Source organism: Lampris incognitus, chromosome 17, assembly GCF_029633865.1.
Source record: "Lampris incognitus isolate fLamInc1 chromosome 17, fLamInc1.hap2, whole genome shotgun sequence".
Classification (NCBI taxonomy): Eukaryota; Metazoa; Chordata; class Actinopteri; order Lampriformes; family Lampridae; genus Lampris; species Lampris incognitus.
In genome coordinates, this window is record NC_079227.1 from 20,813,127 (window position 1) to 20,831,941 (window position 18,815).

The 18,815-nt window shown below is 44.9% G+C and overlaps 1 protein-coding gene across 1 annotated transcript in view; it reads right to left on the reverse strand.

The window, feature by feature from the left end:
* Positions 1-18,815, reverse strand: part of LOC130127288 (vesicle-fusing ATPase-like) — a 43,673-nt gene that overhangs the window by 14,218 nt on the left and 10,640 nt on the right. Inside the window, exons 5-15 of the mRNA XM_056296880.1 lie at positions 15,965-16,131; positions 15,067-15,174; positions 13,790-13,865; positions 12,782-12,937; positions 9,494-9,693; positions 7,110-7,275; positions 6,792-6,866; positions 2,761-2,948; positions 1,765-1,860; positions 602-758; positions 149-282 (exon numbers count right to left, since the gene is read on the reverse strand). Coding sequence (XP_056152855.1) covers positions 149-282; positions 602-758; positions 1,765-1,860; positions 2,761-2,948; positions 6,792-6,866; positions 7,110-7,275; positions 9,494-9,693; positions 12,782-12,937; positions 13,790-13,865; positions 15,067-15,174; positions 15,965-16,131 — 1,523 coding nt within the window. The remainder of the gene's footprint in view (positions 1-148; positions 283-601; positions 759-1,764; positions 1,861-2,760; positions 2,949-6,791; positions 6,867-7,109; positions 7,276-9,493; positions 9,694-12,781; positions 12,938-13,789; positions 13,866-15,066; positions 15,175-15,964; positions 16,132-18,815) is intronic.

Below are 18,815 nucleotides of genomic sequence, written 5' to 3' on the forward strand. Positions count from 1 at the left end.
GTTGATAGGGGCTGGGAACCTTTTATGACAAATATCATGATAACACTGGGGTTTTAGACTGACATACTGTACAATATGCCCCCAGATAAAGATGTCAAGACAAGAAATATCATCGTCAACATTAGTTTAAACAAACGGTAATTGTCACCTTTTTGATGGCCTGACATTTGGCGATCTCGGAGTGTCCTATCATCTTGTCAGGGGAGCAGATCTTGATGAATGGGAATTGGGAGTCTTCAGAGATCTTAGCTGCCAGGGCTGTCTTCCCACTGTTGGGAGGGCCTTGGGAGGACAGACATACCATCACAAACCAGTCAGATGTTTTTCCTGGCCACATCGGCAAAGATATTAATTTTTTGAAACACGTGATGACGGATTATGATGGGTTTTCAATTTGTGACCTTGAGTCCTTTTGAGTGTGTTTGAATGTTTGTACTGCATGTTGGCATATGCGTGCCATTTGTGTGTGTGTGTAAAACCAAGCTCGAGCACATGCACACATAATGGCTGGTGCGTATGTCCATACATTACATTATGTCTGATTACGCTGGTCAAAAAGGACATGTGCATGCTTGATCGTGTGTGTTTGTGCGTGCCGTACCCTCCAACAGCACTGAGACCAGTGGCGTGCGGTCGCTGTTCTTAGTCTGCTGCACCAGCAGCTCTCCATCCTCCAGCACCGCCGACACTGGGTCGCCCCACCTGATGATGCCGTTCATGATGTAGCTGGCATAGTCCTCCTGGTTGGTACCGAAGGCCTGGAGAAGAGAGGGGTAAAGGTGTGGCAGAGGGAGTAAAGGGAAGGACATTTACAGGAGTATGTGAGAAAGAGCACGCAAGAGAGCATTCGTGAGGAAAACAGAATCAGGGGAAGTGCAGGAGACAGAAGGGTGTGAGCAGAGCGCTCGCTGCTTGCTAATGTCTTAAGTGACCCACAAAGAATTAAGCGCTTTGTTATCCGAACAATTTTTTTGGTTTTTTCCCATTCATGTCTTTTTGACGGTAGGAGGAAACCCACGCAGACAAGGGGACAACATGCAAACTCCACACAGAAAGAACCTGGGACGGCCTGGGGGATATCTGAAGAGGTGAAGTAAATATATTTCACTTTTTGGGATATTTTTCATCATGCTTAACTTCTGAAAAACCTCACATCCGTTTGAGTCCTGAAATGGGCTAATTTTTTTTCCCCCACTTTTGACAGCAAATTTTGATGCATTTTCTTTGAATTTTAAACCCCCTTCCCTATGTGACAACAACCCGAGTAGTGATGTGATCAGCTCAGTCTCTGTATCAGCCATGAAAAACCCTGGTTAGGCTGGGGCAAGGGGTAATCCATCCCCATCCACCTCCTGCTAAGACCGAATATTTTGTCACAACAGCTAACATGATAAAAGCAGACCTTCGCAGTAATACACTTGAATAAGCATTTAAAACAGTGGGGGTTATGGTCTGCATGGTGTGCATTTTAAGTAGTGTGCTGTGGGTGGAGAGTGCGAGACGAAGAGAGCGGGAAATGGTGAACATTAGAGACAGAGTGAGTGAGGAAAAGGTGAGAGCCAGACAGTGAGAGAGAGAGAGCGACAGAGAGACACAGACAGATACAGACAGAGAAAGAGAGAGAGAGAGAGAGAGAGAGAGAGACACAGACAGACAGACAGACAGACAGACAGACAGACAGACAGACAGACAGACAGAGAAAGAGAGAGCGAGAGAGAGAAAGAGAGAGAGAAAGAGAGAGAGAAAGAGAGGAAAGTAACTTACAGGTTTGATGTCATTATCTAGAGATGCCAGGAAGTCATGTCTGTGGACTTGCAGCTTTTCAGCCTTTTCCAGGTCTACCTCCACTGTGGCACTGGCCTACAACACAACACAGACACACAAAGACACACATGCACACAAACGCTTAGTATACAACTGACAAAGTGCAAACAAGCATTTATCTTAATTTTTGCTATGGGTGCATATACTGATCAATAAATGTAATCTGTAAAATAATGAATAATGCAAAAAATAACAATAATGATAATATAATAATGCAGAAAATACAAAAATAATACAAAATAATACAAAAAATAATAATACGAAACTAATACTACAAAAAAAAAATTGTAACAGAATGCGTGATCTGTCACGAGATAATGTGCTCCCTCAGAGCAGAAAGGTCAGACGGGCGGGAGGAGGGCGGGACGTTAGACGTGTGTGAAACCCTTGTCCGTTACATATCATCACCATCCAATATGCGCTGTTGTGACTGTGGGGGTGGGCCAGGACACCAAACAGGCGAGCACACTGCCTCATTGCTGTGTACCGGTGAGCCTTGTGGATTTGTGCCTGCACACCTGACACAACATTCGAGCGGTAAAAAGGAGACACGCATGCACAAAAGCAACCACACTTGGGGGTTTGATTACCTGTCCTGTCCATCCATCTATCTGTCTGTCCCTACCTTTGTCATATATACAGATTGATTCATACACACACACCTGTGCCCGAATCTATTCCCAGTCCTCTCTCACCCTCAGCGAGTGAAACTGAGTGCTACAAAAACAAGTACAGTAATGAAAAGGCTCTACAGACAGGACCACTGTGTTGGGTGGGCTATTTTAAATGCCACTTCACAATAGGACACTGTGGAATCAGTGTGTGGCCCACAGCTGAACACTAAGCAACAAAATGCCACCATTACCCCCCCACCCCATCTTCCACAAAAATGTACTTGTGTACAACTTTCCGCCGTACTCTTCCCCCGACTCTGACCTTGATATGTCTGTTCATGGCAGTTGACTGGGCGGCCCTAACCAGGCCCTCCAGCTCAGCACCGCTGTAGTTCTTCGTGTCCATGGCTAGCTCCTTGATGTCCACGTCGCTGGCCAACAGGTTGAACTGGCGCATCTTAGTCGTGTGAATATTGAGGATCTGGACACGACCCTTCTCGTCTGGTAAACCTGAGATAAGGGAGGGAGAAACAAGTTGTCCTCTTCAGTGTTGAACCAAAAACAGTTTATAAGATTGACATGTTTCCTGTATTAGCGTATTCTAATTCATGTAAGAATACATAACACACACACAATGTATATACAGTGCCTACAGAAAGGATTCACCCTCCTTGAACTTTTTTTTTTGTTGTTGCATTTTTCCCCATTTTTCTCCCCAATTGTACTTGGCCAATTACCCCAGTCTTCCCGGTCCCAGTCACTTCTCCACCCCTCTGCGATCCAGGGCTGCAGACTACCACATGCCTCCTCCGATACATGTGGAGTCGCCAGTCGCTTCTTTTCACCTGACAGTGAGGAGTTTTGCCAGGGGGATGTAGCATGTGGGAGGACTAAGCTATTCCCCCCAGTTCCCCCTCCGCCCTGAACAGGCACCCCCGATTGATCAGAGGAGGTGCTAGTGCAGCAACCAGGACACATACCCACATCCAGCTTCCCACCCGCAGACACGGCCAATTGTGTCTGTAGGGATGCCCAACCAAGCCGGAGGTAACACGGGGATTTGAACTAGCAACCACCGTGTTGGCAGGCAACAGAATAGACCACTATGCCACCCGGACGCCCTCCTCCTTGAACTTTTCATATTTTTTTCCCGTTAGACCTCCACATTTTATTGCACTGAAATCATTTTCTCGCTTCACCAACACAATAAATTCAACACATTTATGGAGCAAAAGATAAGTTTTATTCATGAAGCAAAAGATAATTTTTATTCATGAAGCTATTTTTCAAAAAAATGTAAGTCTTACATTTCTCATGTATAAAAGTATTCACCCGCCAGATTCAGACTTTAGTAGACAGGCCCTTGGCAGTGATTAGCGCTGCGAGTCTTCTCGAGTACGTCTATATGGGTTTTGCAGTTAGATCATTTTGGAATTTTTTGCCCATTCCTTCAAATGAACATTTGTTACAACTCTGCAATATTAGATAAAGAGTGTTGGCGGACCGCAATTTTCAGGCCCTACCACAGATTTTTAATGGGACTCAATAGGCCATTCCTGAATATCAATCTTTTTTTTTTCCTCTACTACTACTACTTTTGGCTGCTCCTGTTAGGGGTCGCCACAGCGGATCATCAGTTTCCATTTCTTCCTGTCTTCTGCATCTTCCTCTACCACACCAGCCACCTGCATGTCTTCCCTCACCACATCCATAAACCTCCTCTTTGGCCTTCCTCTTTTCCTCTTCCCTGGCAGCTCCATATTCAGCATCCTTCTCCCAATATACCCAGCATCTCTCCTCCACACATGTCCAAACCATCTCAATCTTGCCTCTCTTGCTTTGTCTCCAAACCGTCCAACCTGAGCGGTCCCTCTAACATAATCGTTCCTAATCCTGTCCTTCTTCATTACTCCCAGTGAAAATCTTAGCATCTTCAACTCTGCCACCTCCAGCTCCGCCTCCTGCCTTTTCGTCAGTGCTACTGCCTCCAAACCATATAACAAAGCTGGTCTCACAACCATCTTGTAACCCTTCCCTTTAACTCTTGCTGGTACCCTTCTGTCACAAATCACTCCTGACACACTTCTCCACCCACTCCACCCTGCCTGCACTCTCTTCTTCATCTCTCCTGCACTGCCCGTTACTTTGGACAGTTGACCCCAAGTATTTAAACTCATATGCCTTCGTCACCTCTACTCCTTGCATCCTGACCATTCCACTGTCCTCTCTCTCATTCATGCATAGGTATTCCGTCTTGCTTCTACTGACTTTCATTCCTCTTCTCTCCAGTGCATACCTCCACCTCTCCAGGCTCTCCTCAACCTGCACTCTACTCTTGCTACAGATCACAATGTCATCCGCGAACATCATCATCCACGGAGACTCCTGCCTGATCTTGTCCAACAACCTGTCCATCACCATTGCAAACCATCAACCTTTTTTTCTAAAGCTGTTTATTAGTAGTTCACCACCCACTGTGTTCTTTGGGCCATTGTCCTGTTGGAACTTAAGTCTTGGCGCTAAATGAGAGTTCTTGCTAAGTCAAACAGGCTCTCCTCAAGGATTTGCCGGAATTTGCTCCATCCATCTCTGCCTTGACGACAGTAGTTTCCGGTCATTCCCGCTGACAAGCAACCCCCTAACATAATGCTGCCACTAGGTTTGGTTTATGCCAAACATAGTGCTTTGCTTTCAGAGCTAAACTTGGGGTGTCCGGGTAGCGTGGCGGTCTATTCCGTTGCCTACCAACACGGGGATCACCGGTTCGAATCCCCATGTTAACTCCGGCTTGGTCGAGCGTCCCTACAGACACAATTGGCCGTGTCTGTGGGTGGGAAGTCAGATGTGGGTATGTGTGCCCTGGTCGCTGCACTAGCGCTTCCTCTGGTCAGTTGGGGCGCCTGTCCGGGGGGAAGGGGGAACTGGGGGGAATAGCATGATCTCCCACGCGCTACATCCCCCTGGCGAAACTCCTCACTGTCAGGTGAGAAGAAGTGGCTGGTGACTCCACATGTATCGGAGGAGACGTGGTAGTCTGCAGCCCTGCCTGGATCAGAAGAGGGGGTGGAGCAGCGACCGGAATGGCTCAAAAGAGTTGGGTAATTGGCCGGATACAATTGGGGAGAAAAAAAGGGGGGGGGGGGCTCAACTTGAGCCTCATCAGACCACAAACCTTCTTCCAGAAGGTCTCAGATTTTGTCACATGGGCTCTAGCAACCTCCAGGCGCAACTTAACATTGGCCTTTCTTAGAAGCAGCTTCCCCGCTCTCAAAGAGGCCGAATCTGTGAAGTACGAAAGAGGCGTTGATCTCGGAAGAATTCCTCCCAATTCAGCAGATGAGCTCTGCAAATCTGAGTGTTGTAGCTGGTCTCTGGCTCACTTCTCTGACAACGGCTCTTTGTGTCTGTTTGCCTAGTTTGGTTGGATCTAGGCAGTTCTGGGGTTGTGCCACATTTTTTTCTATTTTAGTTCAATGGACTTTACCAGTGCTCCAAGGAAAGTTCAAAATCTTGTTATGACCTACAGTTTTCTGCCTCCAAACAACTTCATCTACAAATTACGAGCAGATCCTTGGTTCTTCATGATGGCAGGTCTATCGTGGACTGTTGTTTTTAACGTAGTTCTCATTTTGACATTATAGAAGTGGAAAAAAATACATTTAAATATACCTTCATTTGCCTTTGAAGCACGGCAGAACAAGAAATAATCAACGAGGGTCGGACACTTCCTGAAGCGACTGTACGTTTGTTCCCCCAGCAGTCCAGGAGTTAGTTGAGGGGAGTAGAAACATAAACATTTTGGTTCCAAACTTGAAATATTTAAACCCCAAAAGGGTCTATTTTTTTGTCCTTTAGAAAAAGGACTTTCGATTAAAAGGGTTATAGTGCATTTTGTTTTGCTCCTGTCCATGTGGATAACTGGTTGACAAATACAAAACCGTTCAGGGTTCGAAAATCATTTTCTAGTTTAGATGTCTGTAGTTACTTTATGCCCTGATGTTTTTTTTCTCTCCATTTCCACAACCCGTCTGTATTGCTATGAAAGGTGAAATATTTTGATTTTGCTTACAACTTCATACATGCTCTCTAAGTGTGAATGCCATCAGTGTTACAGAGCACCCCGTCGGTTAGAGATATGTAATGAATCAACCAGCGTTACCAACATGCTTAGATAAGTGACCTTTCCGGTTCTTTCCAGTTTGAAAAGTCCAATTAAATAGGAGGTTCTAGTGTTTTTAGTGTTCAACAGGTGGTGTTACGGTTAAATGACCAAAACATTGTTTCAACAGCCTTTGCACATCACTGAGGGAGGTAACGCCGGTACTGTTAACAATTCTGTGCTGCTTTTCTTACCGATCTCCATCTTCACTTCCAATCTGCCAGGCCTCATCAGGGCCTCATCTATCAGGTCAGGCCTGTTGGTCATTCCTGAGGGAGAGATGAGTGGAGAGACAGACGTAGAAAAAATTTACCGAGAAGGCATGGTTAAAATGCTTGGGCACGACAGCTCCTCCATGATTTTACAGCCTCTGTGTTTTAATCTACATGCACACACAAAGTACGTAGCCACGTGAGTGTTCATGCTTGTGCAGGTGCATGTGTGTGGGTGAGGGGATAAGAAAAACAAAATATACACACGTGTATGTGTAATATATGTTTATGTGTGTGCACCTATGACCAGGATGTTGTTGAGCTGCTCCACTCCATCTATCTTGGAGAGGAGCTGGTTGACCACCGTGTCGTGGACCCCCGTGCTGCCGGCCATGCTGCCACGCTGCTTGCAAATGGCATCGATCTCATCGAAAATAATGATGTGAAGGCCGCTGTTGGCACCCAGCTGTAGAGAGGGGAGCGAAGGGAGAAAGGAAATGCCTGATAGAATGACTATAAAGTGATATACACTAGCCTGATAGAATGACTACAAAGTGATATACACTATCTGTTGTTTGGTTTGCAACCAACTCCCTGTGTTGGATGTGAAACTCTGCTACCGTGCACTGTGCCCATACTGCAAAGACGAATGCCTGTTCATTTATTGCATTCATTTATTGTATTTAAGAGATTTTGATTCAACACCATGGGTGGTGGTGAAGTTGCACCATTCAAACATTAAAAATCAAAGGGAGATTCTTTATTGTTTTTCCTCTTAAAAAAATCCATAATATTAATTTTTCTTTGTACTTTCTACCAGTTGTATTATACAAATATGAAAAAGACAAAGAAGCAGAGCTGTTCTTCATAAACTGCTTAAGAGACATTATTTGATATCTTTAGTTGGCGTGTTGGTGGGACCTGTTAAAGGAGCATGGAGAAAAAAGGGACCCAATTCTGCGTGTCCTACAGACACCATGTCCTGGATAGTACAACAGTTAAACTTTGGTAACCAAATGATTCATGTTTGCTTTACACTTGATGTCAATTATCAATCAATGTTAGTTATCAATCACAGTAAATAAGCAAGGAAACAAGTATTTTATCAGATGAATCGATATAGGCTTTCCTTAGTTAATTAATTGAAATTCAATTTTCTACCTAAAAAAAATAAAAGACAAGACGGCTTTGAAGCTACCAGAAAGTGCAAGTACTTTTCCTTCTTGCAGGATTAGAAGGCACTGTTCACTTTCAGAAAGTGAGAATGATGGAAAGAGTGAGAGTTGCAGGGTGGGGGGTTATCCCTCCATCTATGGCCCTGTCAGTCCTCAGGCCTAGCATTCAAAACAGGTGTGGACCCGGCCTTATTAGTGTGTGTGTGTGGTGGGGTCTGAGGTGAGGTCAAAGATAACCCAACCCCTCATTAGGTGGTGTAGAGTGAGGCTTAACAGTAGTGTCCCACCATCAGATCCAACTGTCATTGGTGGGTCTCAATGCACACCTATAGCCCTCTCTTCTGCTTCACTCCACTAACCTATCACATAGACGTGCACACACACACACACACACACACACACACACACACACACACACACACACACACACGCCTTTCCCGTTACTCAGGTACATATACACAAAACACACACACACACACACACACACACACACACACACGTAAAGGCACACATGGGTGCAACCTCGTACTTTTCAAAAGTTATAACTTTGTCTGACTAAAGGGCAGATCTCTCTACCCCTGGAGAAATTAGCTTTTCTGTTTGGATAGCGAGCGCAGAGATGCTTATCTGTGTTTCGCTGGGAGAGAAAGGGAGTATTGACCCGTGTTGGGAACAGGCTGTGAACAAACCTGGCCTGACTTTTTATCTGATACGGCCATAATTGCAGAAGTTTAGCAAAGTTTTACGACTACAGCTAATTTATCTGGATGTCTCACTGAACAGAAAACAAACTCGTTCATCATAAGAAAAGTTTTTTTTCTTTTCTTTTTTTTTGCTGTTCTTTAGGGAATTTTGGTTTTGGTATAATTTCTATCTCTTTAATTCTATTGCTGGTTACAACACTGAAATATCAGTGATTGTTATTTTATTATGATTGAAGGAAACACTTCAGATGCAAAATTCAGGACATTCTAGGGTGTCCGGGGTAGTGATCTATTCTATTGCCTACCAACACGGGGATCGCCGGTTTGAATCCCCATGTTACCTCCAGCTTGGTTGGGCATCCCTACAGACACAATTGGCCATGCCTGCGGGTGGGAAGCCGGATGTGGGTGTGCCCTGGTCGCTGCACTAGCGCCTCCTCTGGTCGGTCGGGGCGCCTGTTCAGGGGGGAGGGGGAACTGGGGGGGAATAGCGTGATCCTCCTACGGGCTACGTCCTGGTGAAACTCCTCACTGTCAGGTGAAAAGAAGCGGCTGGTGACTCCACATGTATCGGAGGAGGCATGTGGTAGTCTGGAGCCCTCCCCGGGTTGGCAGAGAGGGTGGAGCAGTGACCAGGACGGCTCAGAAGAGTGGGGTAATTGGCCGGGTACAATTGGGGAGAAAATTCAACAACAAAAAATAAAAATTCAGGACAATGTGGGAATTTTGTCACTGTTTTGAAAAAACATGACAGAATGGATTTAAGAGAAAGCCTGGTGTGTATGTACGAGTGCCTCCAACTCACCCTCTTCTGCTCGTCCTCTGCGTCTGCAAACAGCTTCCTGATATTGGCTTCAGACTCTCCAACGTACTTGTTGAGGATCTCGGGGCCGTTGACAACCTTTGGCTCCCGGGCGTTGAGCATCTTGCCTATCTGTCGGGCCATCAAGGTCTTACCACAGCCCGGGGGTCCGAAAAGCAGGATTCCCTTCACATGCTTACAACCTGGAGATGGACACAAACCAACGAAAAAGAGACTTTAAACTGAGCAAGGGGATTTTAAACCTTTCAACACTGATGTCAAGATCAGACAAATAAGACAAATATATATTATGTTGAGAGTCAAACAGATAAAGCCCGGTGACCTTTTTCAGGTTTCAATTCCCACAGATAAGGATGTTAAATAAGCAGCTTTCACCATCCTTTTCAAGGTTTTTCCCTTTCCCTATCACAAATGAAGGCAAACGTTTGCCTTTCTTATTTTTTTGTTTGTTTGTTGTAAAACGCCCTGAGGCAAATTTGTAATTTGTGATATTGGGCTATAAAAATAAAACTGACTTGACTTCCTTGTATTTAAAATATCCATCCATCCATCCAGTATCCAAGCCATGTATCTGAATTTGAGTTGCAGGATGCTGGAGCCTATCCCAACAGTCATTGGGCGGCAGGGGGAGGGGAGAGAAAACCCTGGGCAGGCCGCCAGGCCATCAAAGGGGCGACACACACACACACACACACACACACACACACACACACACACACACACACACACACACACACACACACACACACACACACACACACACACACATTCATACCTAGGGACAATTTAGTATAGCCGAGTCACCTGACCTATGTGTCTTTGGACTGTGGGAGGAAACCGGAGCATCTGGAGGAAACCCACACAGACATGGGGAGAACATGCATACTCTACACAGAGGACGACCTGGGACAACCCCCAAGGTCTGACAAACCCAGGGTTCGAACCCAGGACCTTCTTGCTGTGAGGCGACCACACTAACCACTGCGCCACCGTGCCGCCCCGTATTTAAAATGATAAATAGATAAATAAATAAATAAATAAAGTACAATGGTCAACTAAAGTTGGTGTCAGTATGCATCAACCAGTGTGGCAGAGACACTGCGGTTTTAAGTAGGCCGGTCATGCTTTGAAATCTTTCTCAATGGTACAGAAATCAGTGACAAGCAAGAAAATAAATTTGAAAAAAATTTTTCCTCCCATCGGTAAATAAAAATTGGGTCTTTCCATATAAATATTTTTTGTGCACGTCATTTTAATTGGGAAAAAATGTGTTCTTCCACTGTGGTATACACTAAAAATCTTGTTCTCCCCTTTCATCTTACATTAGTCTGCATATTAATTAGTTTGTTAAAATTAACAAATAGCCAGCCAGCCAGCCAGATAGATAGATAGATAGATAGATAGATAGATAGATAGATAGATAGATAGATAGATAGATAGATAGATAGATAGATAGATAGATAGATAGATAGATAGATAGATAGATAGATAGATAGATAGATAGATAGATAGATAGATAGATAGATAGATAGATAGATAGATAGAAAATGGAAAAAGACCTTCATGGCAACAAACAACCAAACCAAGTTAATCTAATGTAACCTGAAAGGTTTGTCCTGTTCTTTACAAACACTGAAAAAGTCAAATCTTTACGGGGGTTTTTTTTTCACCCATTATCCTGCTTGAAACAGCTTTCATTAGCACTGACTTTATCGTTGCATTTCTGCACCATAAAGACCAAGTGTGGAGTTTGAAAGACTAGTTGTGGTCTGTCAACTCCACCAGGTCTAGACAGCGCGAGTCTTTTAATGCCTTATTGCACCTGCTTAATGACATTTAGGTTAGACTAATTGAGAGGCCTCAGATAACCATCTGAGCTGCCATTTAGACCTGCTGAAGGGACGGCAGCCAGGTCAACAGGTGGGGGAGCGGAGGGGAAGAAGGGGCAGCTTCTAGCAGGGTAAGGAGGAGCTGTGGGATTACAAAGGGGTGTGGAGAGAAGCAACTAAAGGCTCCGTCTTGTAGTCCCCCGTCTGGTTCACCTGTATGCAGGCCAATAGGAGACAAGGTGAGAGTAAAAGCCCCCCTCTCCGTACACACACAGAAACCTTGTCCCATCTCTCTGTAACATACACACCCACGCAAACTCGCATGTACTCACAAACTTCTCTGTCAGCACCTGTGCCCCCTCCTCCCCACGTCGGCCAATTACATCCTTACCTTTAGCGGGTTCCTGTATCAAGGCTCGCCATCTCATTACAGCAGCCAGCTGGCCATAGCCAAGGGCCAACTGCTGCGCACAGCCGTCCTGCTAAAGGTCAGCTCACACGCAGCTGGACACCACAGGCCAGCGGCCGTGTGAGGAGCGTGCATGTGTACCGCGGTAAGTTGATGCGTAGGAGAGTGGTGGCCAAGTCTTCACAAGTACAGTACATCACAATGGCCAAAGAATTACTATGACTATGACATCATGACTAGTCTTCGAAGAATGGGGGGGGGCATCATTGGTTTGTGTATGCAGCGTGGTTGTGTGTGAAGGGGAGAGGTGCTGGTGACGGGAGGGACGATGTTTATGATTAAGGATATCTGATTCTTTTCCCCCCTCTTTTATAGGATGAGTTGCTGTCCTTTGGCAAAGTGAATCAGCGTGGTAATCTGAGAGCTGCCAAACAGCTATTTATGAGTGTGTTGGGAACGCTCTGTCAGGCGAGATGCCCGTGTCATAAGTCATCCTGACAGCTTGGAAAAGAATCCAAGGAGGACACTACCTTCCCTGTTCAGCGCTGTCACTCACTCTCGGGTTTCGCCGATGTCAGACAATGACGCCTTTCTTATGAGAATTATTCAAAGCTGTGTGTGTCATAATATTGATTTAGGGATACAACAGTGGCTAAACACAGTATGTCCTACAATTTCGGGCTAACTGAGCAACTAAAACCCCGAGACGCTTACATGTCAGTCAAGTGTGTCCAACATGATGCATGTAAAAAAAAAAAAAGTTCCCCATGTCTAAGGAAAACAATACGCACAACTTGAATTTAGGCCAGCAGTGATCTGCAGCAATAATCAATTAAATTCCACTGATTGGGAGGAGATAGTGACTGATAAAGAGGGTTTTCCAGCCAGCAACTGTTGTTAGTTTATCTGCCTCGTGAGATGACAAAGAAAGCAATAGAATAGGAACAACAAATTCAAATCCAGTTAAAAAAAACAAAAAACAAAAAAAACAGGACGGAATGGCAGAAGTGAGAGAGAGCGAATGAAACTCACCCATTTGTTCTACGATATCCGGAGGGAAGACGCGGGAGGCGAAGGCTCTGCGGAAGATATCAGAGAACTCCTTGTCCAGGCCGCCAATGCCCATCCTCTCAAAGTTCCAGTCTGGGTTGATGATGGACTGGCGAGACTCTCTGGTCTTCGCTTTCCCTGGATGGATAAGATACCACCAGATATTGTCCAAGACATGTCAAGGGTCTTTAGAAATGAAAAGATATTACCATCTAAGAGGGCTGAAGTTCTTTTGTATTTTAAATCAGCAGAAAAATCTGACCACCAAGGAGCACCCTCCCTGCAATGTAATTAAAAAATGGATGGAGGAAAAAAAAGAGCACCAAATGAAAGGCTTTAGAAATTTGGACATGTCACACAATTACACGACACATAGTTTAGCTTTCATAGATGTTAAGAAATGGAAAAACTTCACCTGTGACCAGACCATAGCCTCATATCTAGAGTTTTCTTTATAACTAGGCATTCAATAGTTATCTCAGTGAGAGGAGAAAAATGGGAAACCAGGTAAAGATATGTGCAGTCTGCCCCCTTGTGTTTTTATGGTGAAAGACACCACGAGAGCCAGTTGACAGGGCTGTACAGTAACTCACTTTGCCTTGTAAATACATTCTCCTCGCTTCATTAAACCGGTGCCAGGCTTAATGTGCTTATAGCAGCTCGCTATAATGTTAATTTATCACTTTGACGCCCATCATCCAGCCAGCTTTAGTGGCTCTGACTTACACATACGGCACCGGAGCCATATAAGATGAATTAATTGGCTCTTTAAGCAAGGGCTGGCGAACAACATAATTTCTGCTGAACTGATAAGGAGGGCTCAAAATAAAACTGAATATTGATTCAAGTATTTAAATAACCCAAATTATTTAAGACGAGATCTGAGGAGGGGCAAATAATTGCTGCCACAGGGGGTCCCTATTGGATGCATCCCCAATCACTGCCCACATTCTTCCTCCTATTGTAACCAGGTCTTTTGCTGATACCTACCAACCAGGGTTAATGATGAGCTCTCAGCCTTCTCGAACATCACCTGACTGTTGCCAAGCAACAAACCAATATCAATCTGTTAAAGACGGCAAAAAAAAAGAAAGAAAAACAAGAGACCAGAATCAGGACCAAGTTCAATTATCTTTATGCATGCTCAATAATTCAGGTAAGGAAATCACAGAGAGTTGAATCAGTTCATCTGGACACAACGTTTATTGGGAGAAATGTTTAAGTGACATCTTCAGCCTCAAACGACTGCAGGTATCCCCACCCTTATAAACAATACGGTGGCATAATGACCGAAAACAACGATTTCATATGCATTAGAGGATTGGGGAATAGTTGCAATCACAGCATTGTAAAATGGCGACAGAACATCAACAGGCCAATGGCCACTCTTTCAAGGATGAGGATGTAAACATCCTTGATAAGGAGGAACGCTGGTTTGAACGGGGAGTCAAATAGGCCATGTATATGTGAAGAGGGAATGACCATCCCTGAACTGGGGGGGGGGGGGGGGCTAAGAGTACATCTGTCACCATCTTACAATGCTGTGATTGCAACCATTCCCCAGTCCTCTGTGACTAGTACACGCGGCTATTGTAACTTTAGTTAATGCTCACGGCAATTTGCATGAAACCGATTGTTGTTTTCAGTCATTATGCAACTGTATTGTTTATAAGGGTGGGGATACCTGAAGACAGGTGAGACTGAAGAGGTGACTTAGATGAGTGATGAAACATGTTTCTCAATAAACGTTGTGTCCAGATGAACTGATTGAACTCTCTGTGAAGTTCAATTACCGTTTTTTATCCAACACAAATAAAGTCGCCTTTGTGACTTGGCACACAGCACCAATACTAAAATAATACACATGTAAGAGTATATCAGAGTGCATTTAATTGAATATGCAGCTAAACCATATGTAGGTCTGAAAGCGTAGAATTATGATTAAGGAGCTTGTAGAGTGTAAAAAATATTTACTGAGCAACACTATGATTTATGATTTATATATGATCAAATGACCTAACAAGACCAACGGCGGTTATAGCCCTGGTATAGTATAACATTTTATTGGCACATTCAACTGGGAAGAGGATGTTAGAAACTACGGAAGGAAAACATCCCAAGTGTGTTTAACCAGCTACCCAGGGAGGGACCAAACACACCTTCTTCATTAAAGCAAATTACTTCCGTGCTATAAATAGTGCCAGATCACGGCATAGTAACCATGGTGTGTGAACGTCACAGGACGCTAATAGCTATTCTCCAGGTACCTTCTGTTTCTTGCCAGAGGCATGCTCTCCCTTGAGGATGCTGGGGTCCAAAGCCTCTATATCCTTTATCAGCAAGCCAAACAGTTTGTCACAGAAACTAAACACCAGCTGGCAGGAGCCATGGGGAGAAACACAGAGATGCAGAGGTGGTGAATTAAGAGATCACAGGACGCAGATGCAGTCACAAAAAAAAATCTATTTTCCTTTTTTCCCCTATGAGAAACATCAAACATGTTTTATGTGGAGGAACTTAAAAATGATATATGCCCTCCAGCCTGGACCCTGAATCACACTTCATCTTGGATAAATCAAATTATTTTGAAAAAGGGTAGCAAGTTTTAAGGTAATAACGATAATCTGTGAAGCCATAAAACTTCATATTTTTCTGCTGACACCCAACAGTAGACTTTTCGGTTTTACGCACTACTTTTTCTCCCCAATTGTATCCAGCCAATTACCCCACTCTTCCGAGCCGTCCCGATTGCTGCTCCACCCCCTCTGCTTATCCGGGGAGGGCTGCAGACTACCACATGCCTCCTCTGATACATGTGTAGTCGCCAGCCACTTCTTTTCACCTGACAGGGAGGAGTTTCGCCAGGGGGACGTAGCATGTGGGAAGATCACGCTATTCCCCCAGCCCCCCCCCCTCGAACAGGTGCCCCAGCCGCCCAGAGGAGGAACTAGTGCAGCGACCAGGACATATACCCACATCCGGCTTCCCACCCGCAGACATGGACAATTGTGTCTGTAGGGACGTCCAACCAAGCCGGCGGTGACACGGGGATTCAAACCGGTGATCCCCGTGTTGGTAGGCAACAGAATAGACCGCCACGCCACCCAGACGCCATGGACTATTTCTTTTTTAATTAGTCTCATTGACTCCTGCTTTCCCACGTACCTGCTGTCCGATGCTGAAGGCCTGACTGTTGAAGTGCTGAATGAACTCGGCCGCCATCTTGTCAGAGTCGTACGGGTTGCTGTCTACACTCTTCTTCTGAAGGAAATCAATTTCGACCATCATGGTACCCACACACTGTTTAGACCTGTCAAACTTGTAGCTGGTCACTACAGGGTAGAAAAGACAACAGATGTGAGAAATTTATTTTCATTTAAGATAACAGCACCTTTTCTGAACATAAATCATTTCAGACTGAGTGTGCCCACGCTGATGAGTCCATGAAACAAAAAACAAAAAAACAAAAAAAAAATCAGTAAAGAACTGACGCAGTGGTCTTTTCCATTCATCTATGATGGCCTAAATTAATGTTTTTTTTTCTTGTAAAATCCTTTTTTTTTTCACAGTATGCCGTTAAATCAAAGTGAAGTTAGGTGTGAAGAGGAGTTTGGGAAGGCAAGACTGCCCCTCATTAGTCAGATCTCAGTCTCACATTCTCATCCTTTCTGACAACTGCGCCAGTGTCTCAGGCGTAATCGTTATTCATCTATTACTTTCTGTACTGTAGATGATAAAAGCAAACATCAGGCCTGTATTCCCCCCCCCCCTTTTTCTCCCCAATTGTACTTGGCGAATTACACCACTCTTCTGAGCCGCCTCAGCCGCTGCTGCACCTCCTCTGCCGATCCGGGGAGGGCTGCAGACTACCACATCCACATGCCTCCTCCGATACATGTGGAGTCGCCAGCCGCTTCTTTTCACCTGACAGTGAGGAGTTTCACCAGGGAGACGTAGCGCGTGGGAAGATCATGCTATTCCCCCCAGTTCCCCCTCCCCCCCGAACAGGCGCCCTAACCGACCAGAGGAGGTGCTAGTGAAGCGACCAGGACACATACCCACATCCCGCTTCCCACCCGCAGACACGGCCAATTGCATCTGTAGGGATTCCCGACCAAGTCGGAGGTAACACGGGGATTCGAACCAAAGATCCCTTTGTTGGTAGGCAACATCAGGCCTGTATTTCAACACATCTGGGGAATTTACTGCTCTCTTAATCCCATCTTGCATGAATGGTCACTATGTCCAAAAAAAAAAGAAAAGGATAAATCAATGGCCAGCATAAATTCTTGTAATAAAACGAGACCATTGTGGGGAGGCTACAGTACTACTTAGGAGCCTTTGCAGCTGCCAAGTTCATAGATGAAATAAGAGCAAGCCAGAGAGAGGACACTCGTTTCCAGCATTTATAACCATTGTACTAACTTGTGAATCTTCACCTAATGCAGCTATAACTCAGTTGTTCGCTGCATGCTAGCCTGGAACAGCAACGTGTAAGACAGTGCTATCAAATTTGAGTGCAATCAAACAAAACACCATGTCAAAATTTGACATTTCTTCCCTGTGGAATAACCACACTGCTGAGCAGCGTTCTCAGCTCATTTGCAATACTGGCATGGCTGTCAAAGGAATAAATGCTTTATTTGCAGGCTTTCGAAATGTATTTATTAGTAGACATTCGAAACATTTCGAGCATTAATAGCAGTCTCTAAAATGGCACTCTAATAGGCTTGTGTACGGCAGCCGAAGATGTGGCGCTGGAGATTTTTTGCAGCACAAATTTCTGCAGCACGCTCACTTGCTAGCAGCTGATTTTGACTGAAGGAGCGGATTTCCATGTGTGCCCTGCAAAAATAACATCTATCTTCACACTGTGCTTTGTGTTCAGACTTGACGTCTATTATGGAAATCAACCATTAGCGGCTAGATTCAAGGCTGTGCCAACGCTCACATGAATGCCTGAAAAAGATGGCAATTGCACTCGTGGAACTGACACATTTCTCATTTACAAAGGCTTAGCTTCTTGCTGCTTTGACAGGCACCGTCCAACGTCAAGCAGTAAGCAGACACTGACAAAGGCCAAAGGGCCCAAAAAGTTCAGTCCCTTACTAAAAACTGATTGAATGCTGAAATACATTTTCTTTGTCAAACAGGCTCCCATTCCTTCAGATAGAAAGTAAGAAGAGATTATTTCTTTGATGAAATGATAATGACAACCATCTTTCACTGTTTCATTCAGGCACAACAGGTGGTTTTTTTGTGTATGAAAAAGGCCCTGTCAAGAATGATGACTTTCAGGTATCAAAGCATGTTCATTTTCTTGCCTCGTGGATCATCTTTGCATTCTTCCTTTTCACGTCTGATATACAGGCCTTGCTATAATGGGGCCCATCACAGGGGACATTTGGCCTAAGGGGACTGTGTTAGTCGTTATATAAAAGACAAAGCATTCTCTTTCTCTGGCTTCTGGCCAAGGTCTGGGACAGACGTGCAATATCACAGCTCAGTTATAATTATACTATGCCCCCCTGTGCAGGATCAATCATGCCGCCACAACCCCATGACATCTAAATAATGGCTCTACCCCTCCACCTCGCTGGGACATTAATAATCTGCAGGATAAGGGCATCTAAAGTCGGCACCGCACTGAGAGAGCTCACGGGGCTACATCTAATTGGTGTTTTTCAAGCTGAGAGAAAAGCCCGTGGCCTCTAAAATCAGCCATGTCTCAGTTGTCAGATTTCCCCGAGGTCTGGAGGTTGGGTCTGATGTTTGAGGCCCTCGTGTTTTTCTCCCCTGTTGGGGACCTGTGGCTTAGCAGGCAGTCTGGCCCCCGCCGATAGCAGAGAGGTGCTGACAAGCACCGATGATCAATAGTGCTGAAAATCAATGGCAGTCTGTACAAAAGGTGCTGAGGGAGGATGTCTTATTCCTGGAACAATCAGAAGTGTCTTTTGGTGGATTCACACGAACTATGTTACTTGCTTGGTACAGCAAATTTTACTAGAGATGGCAC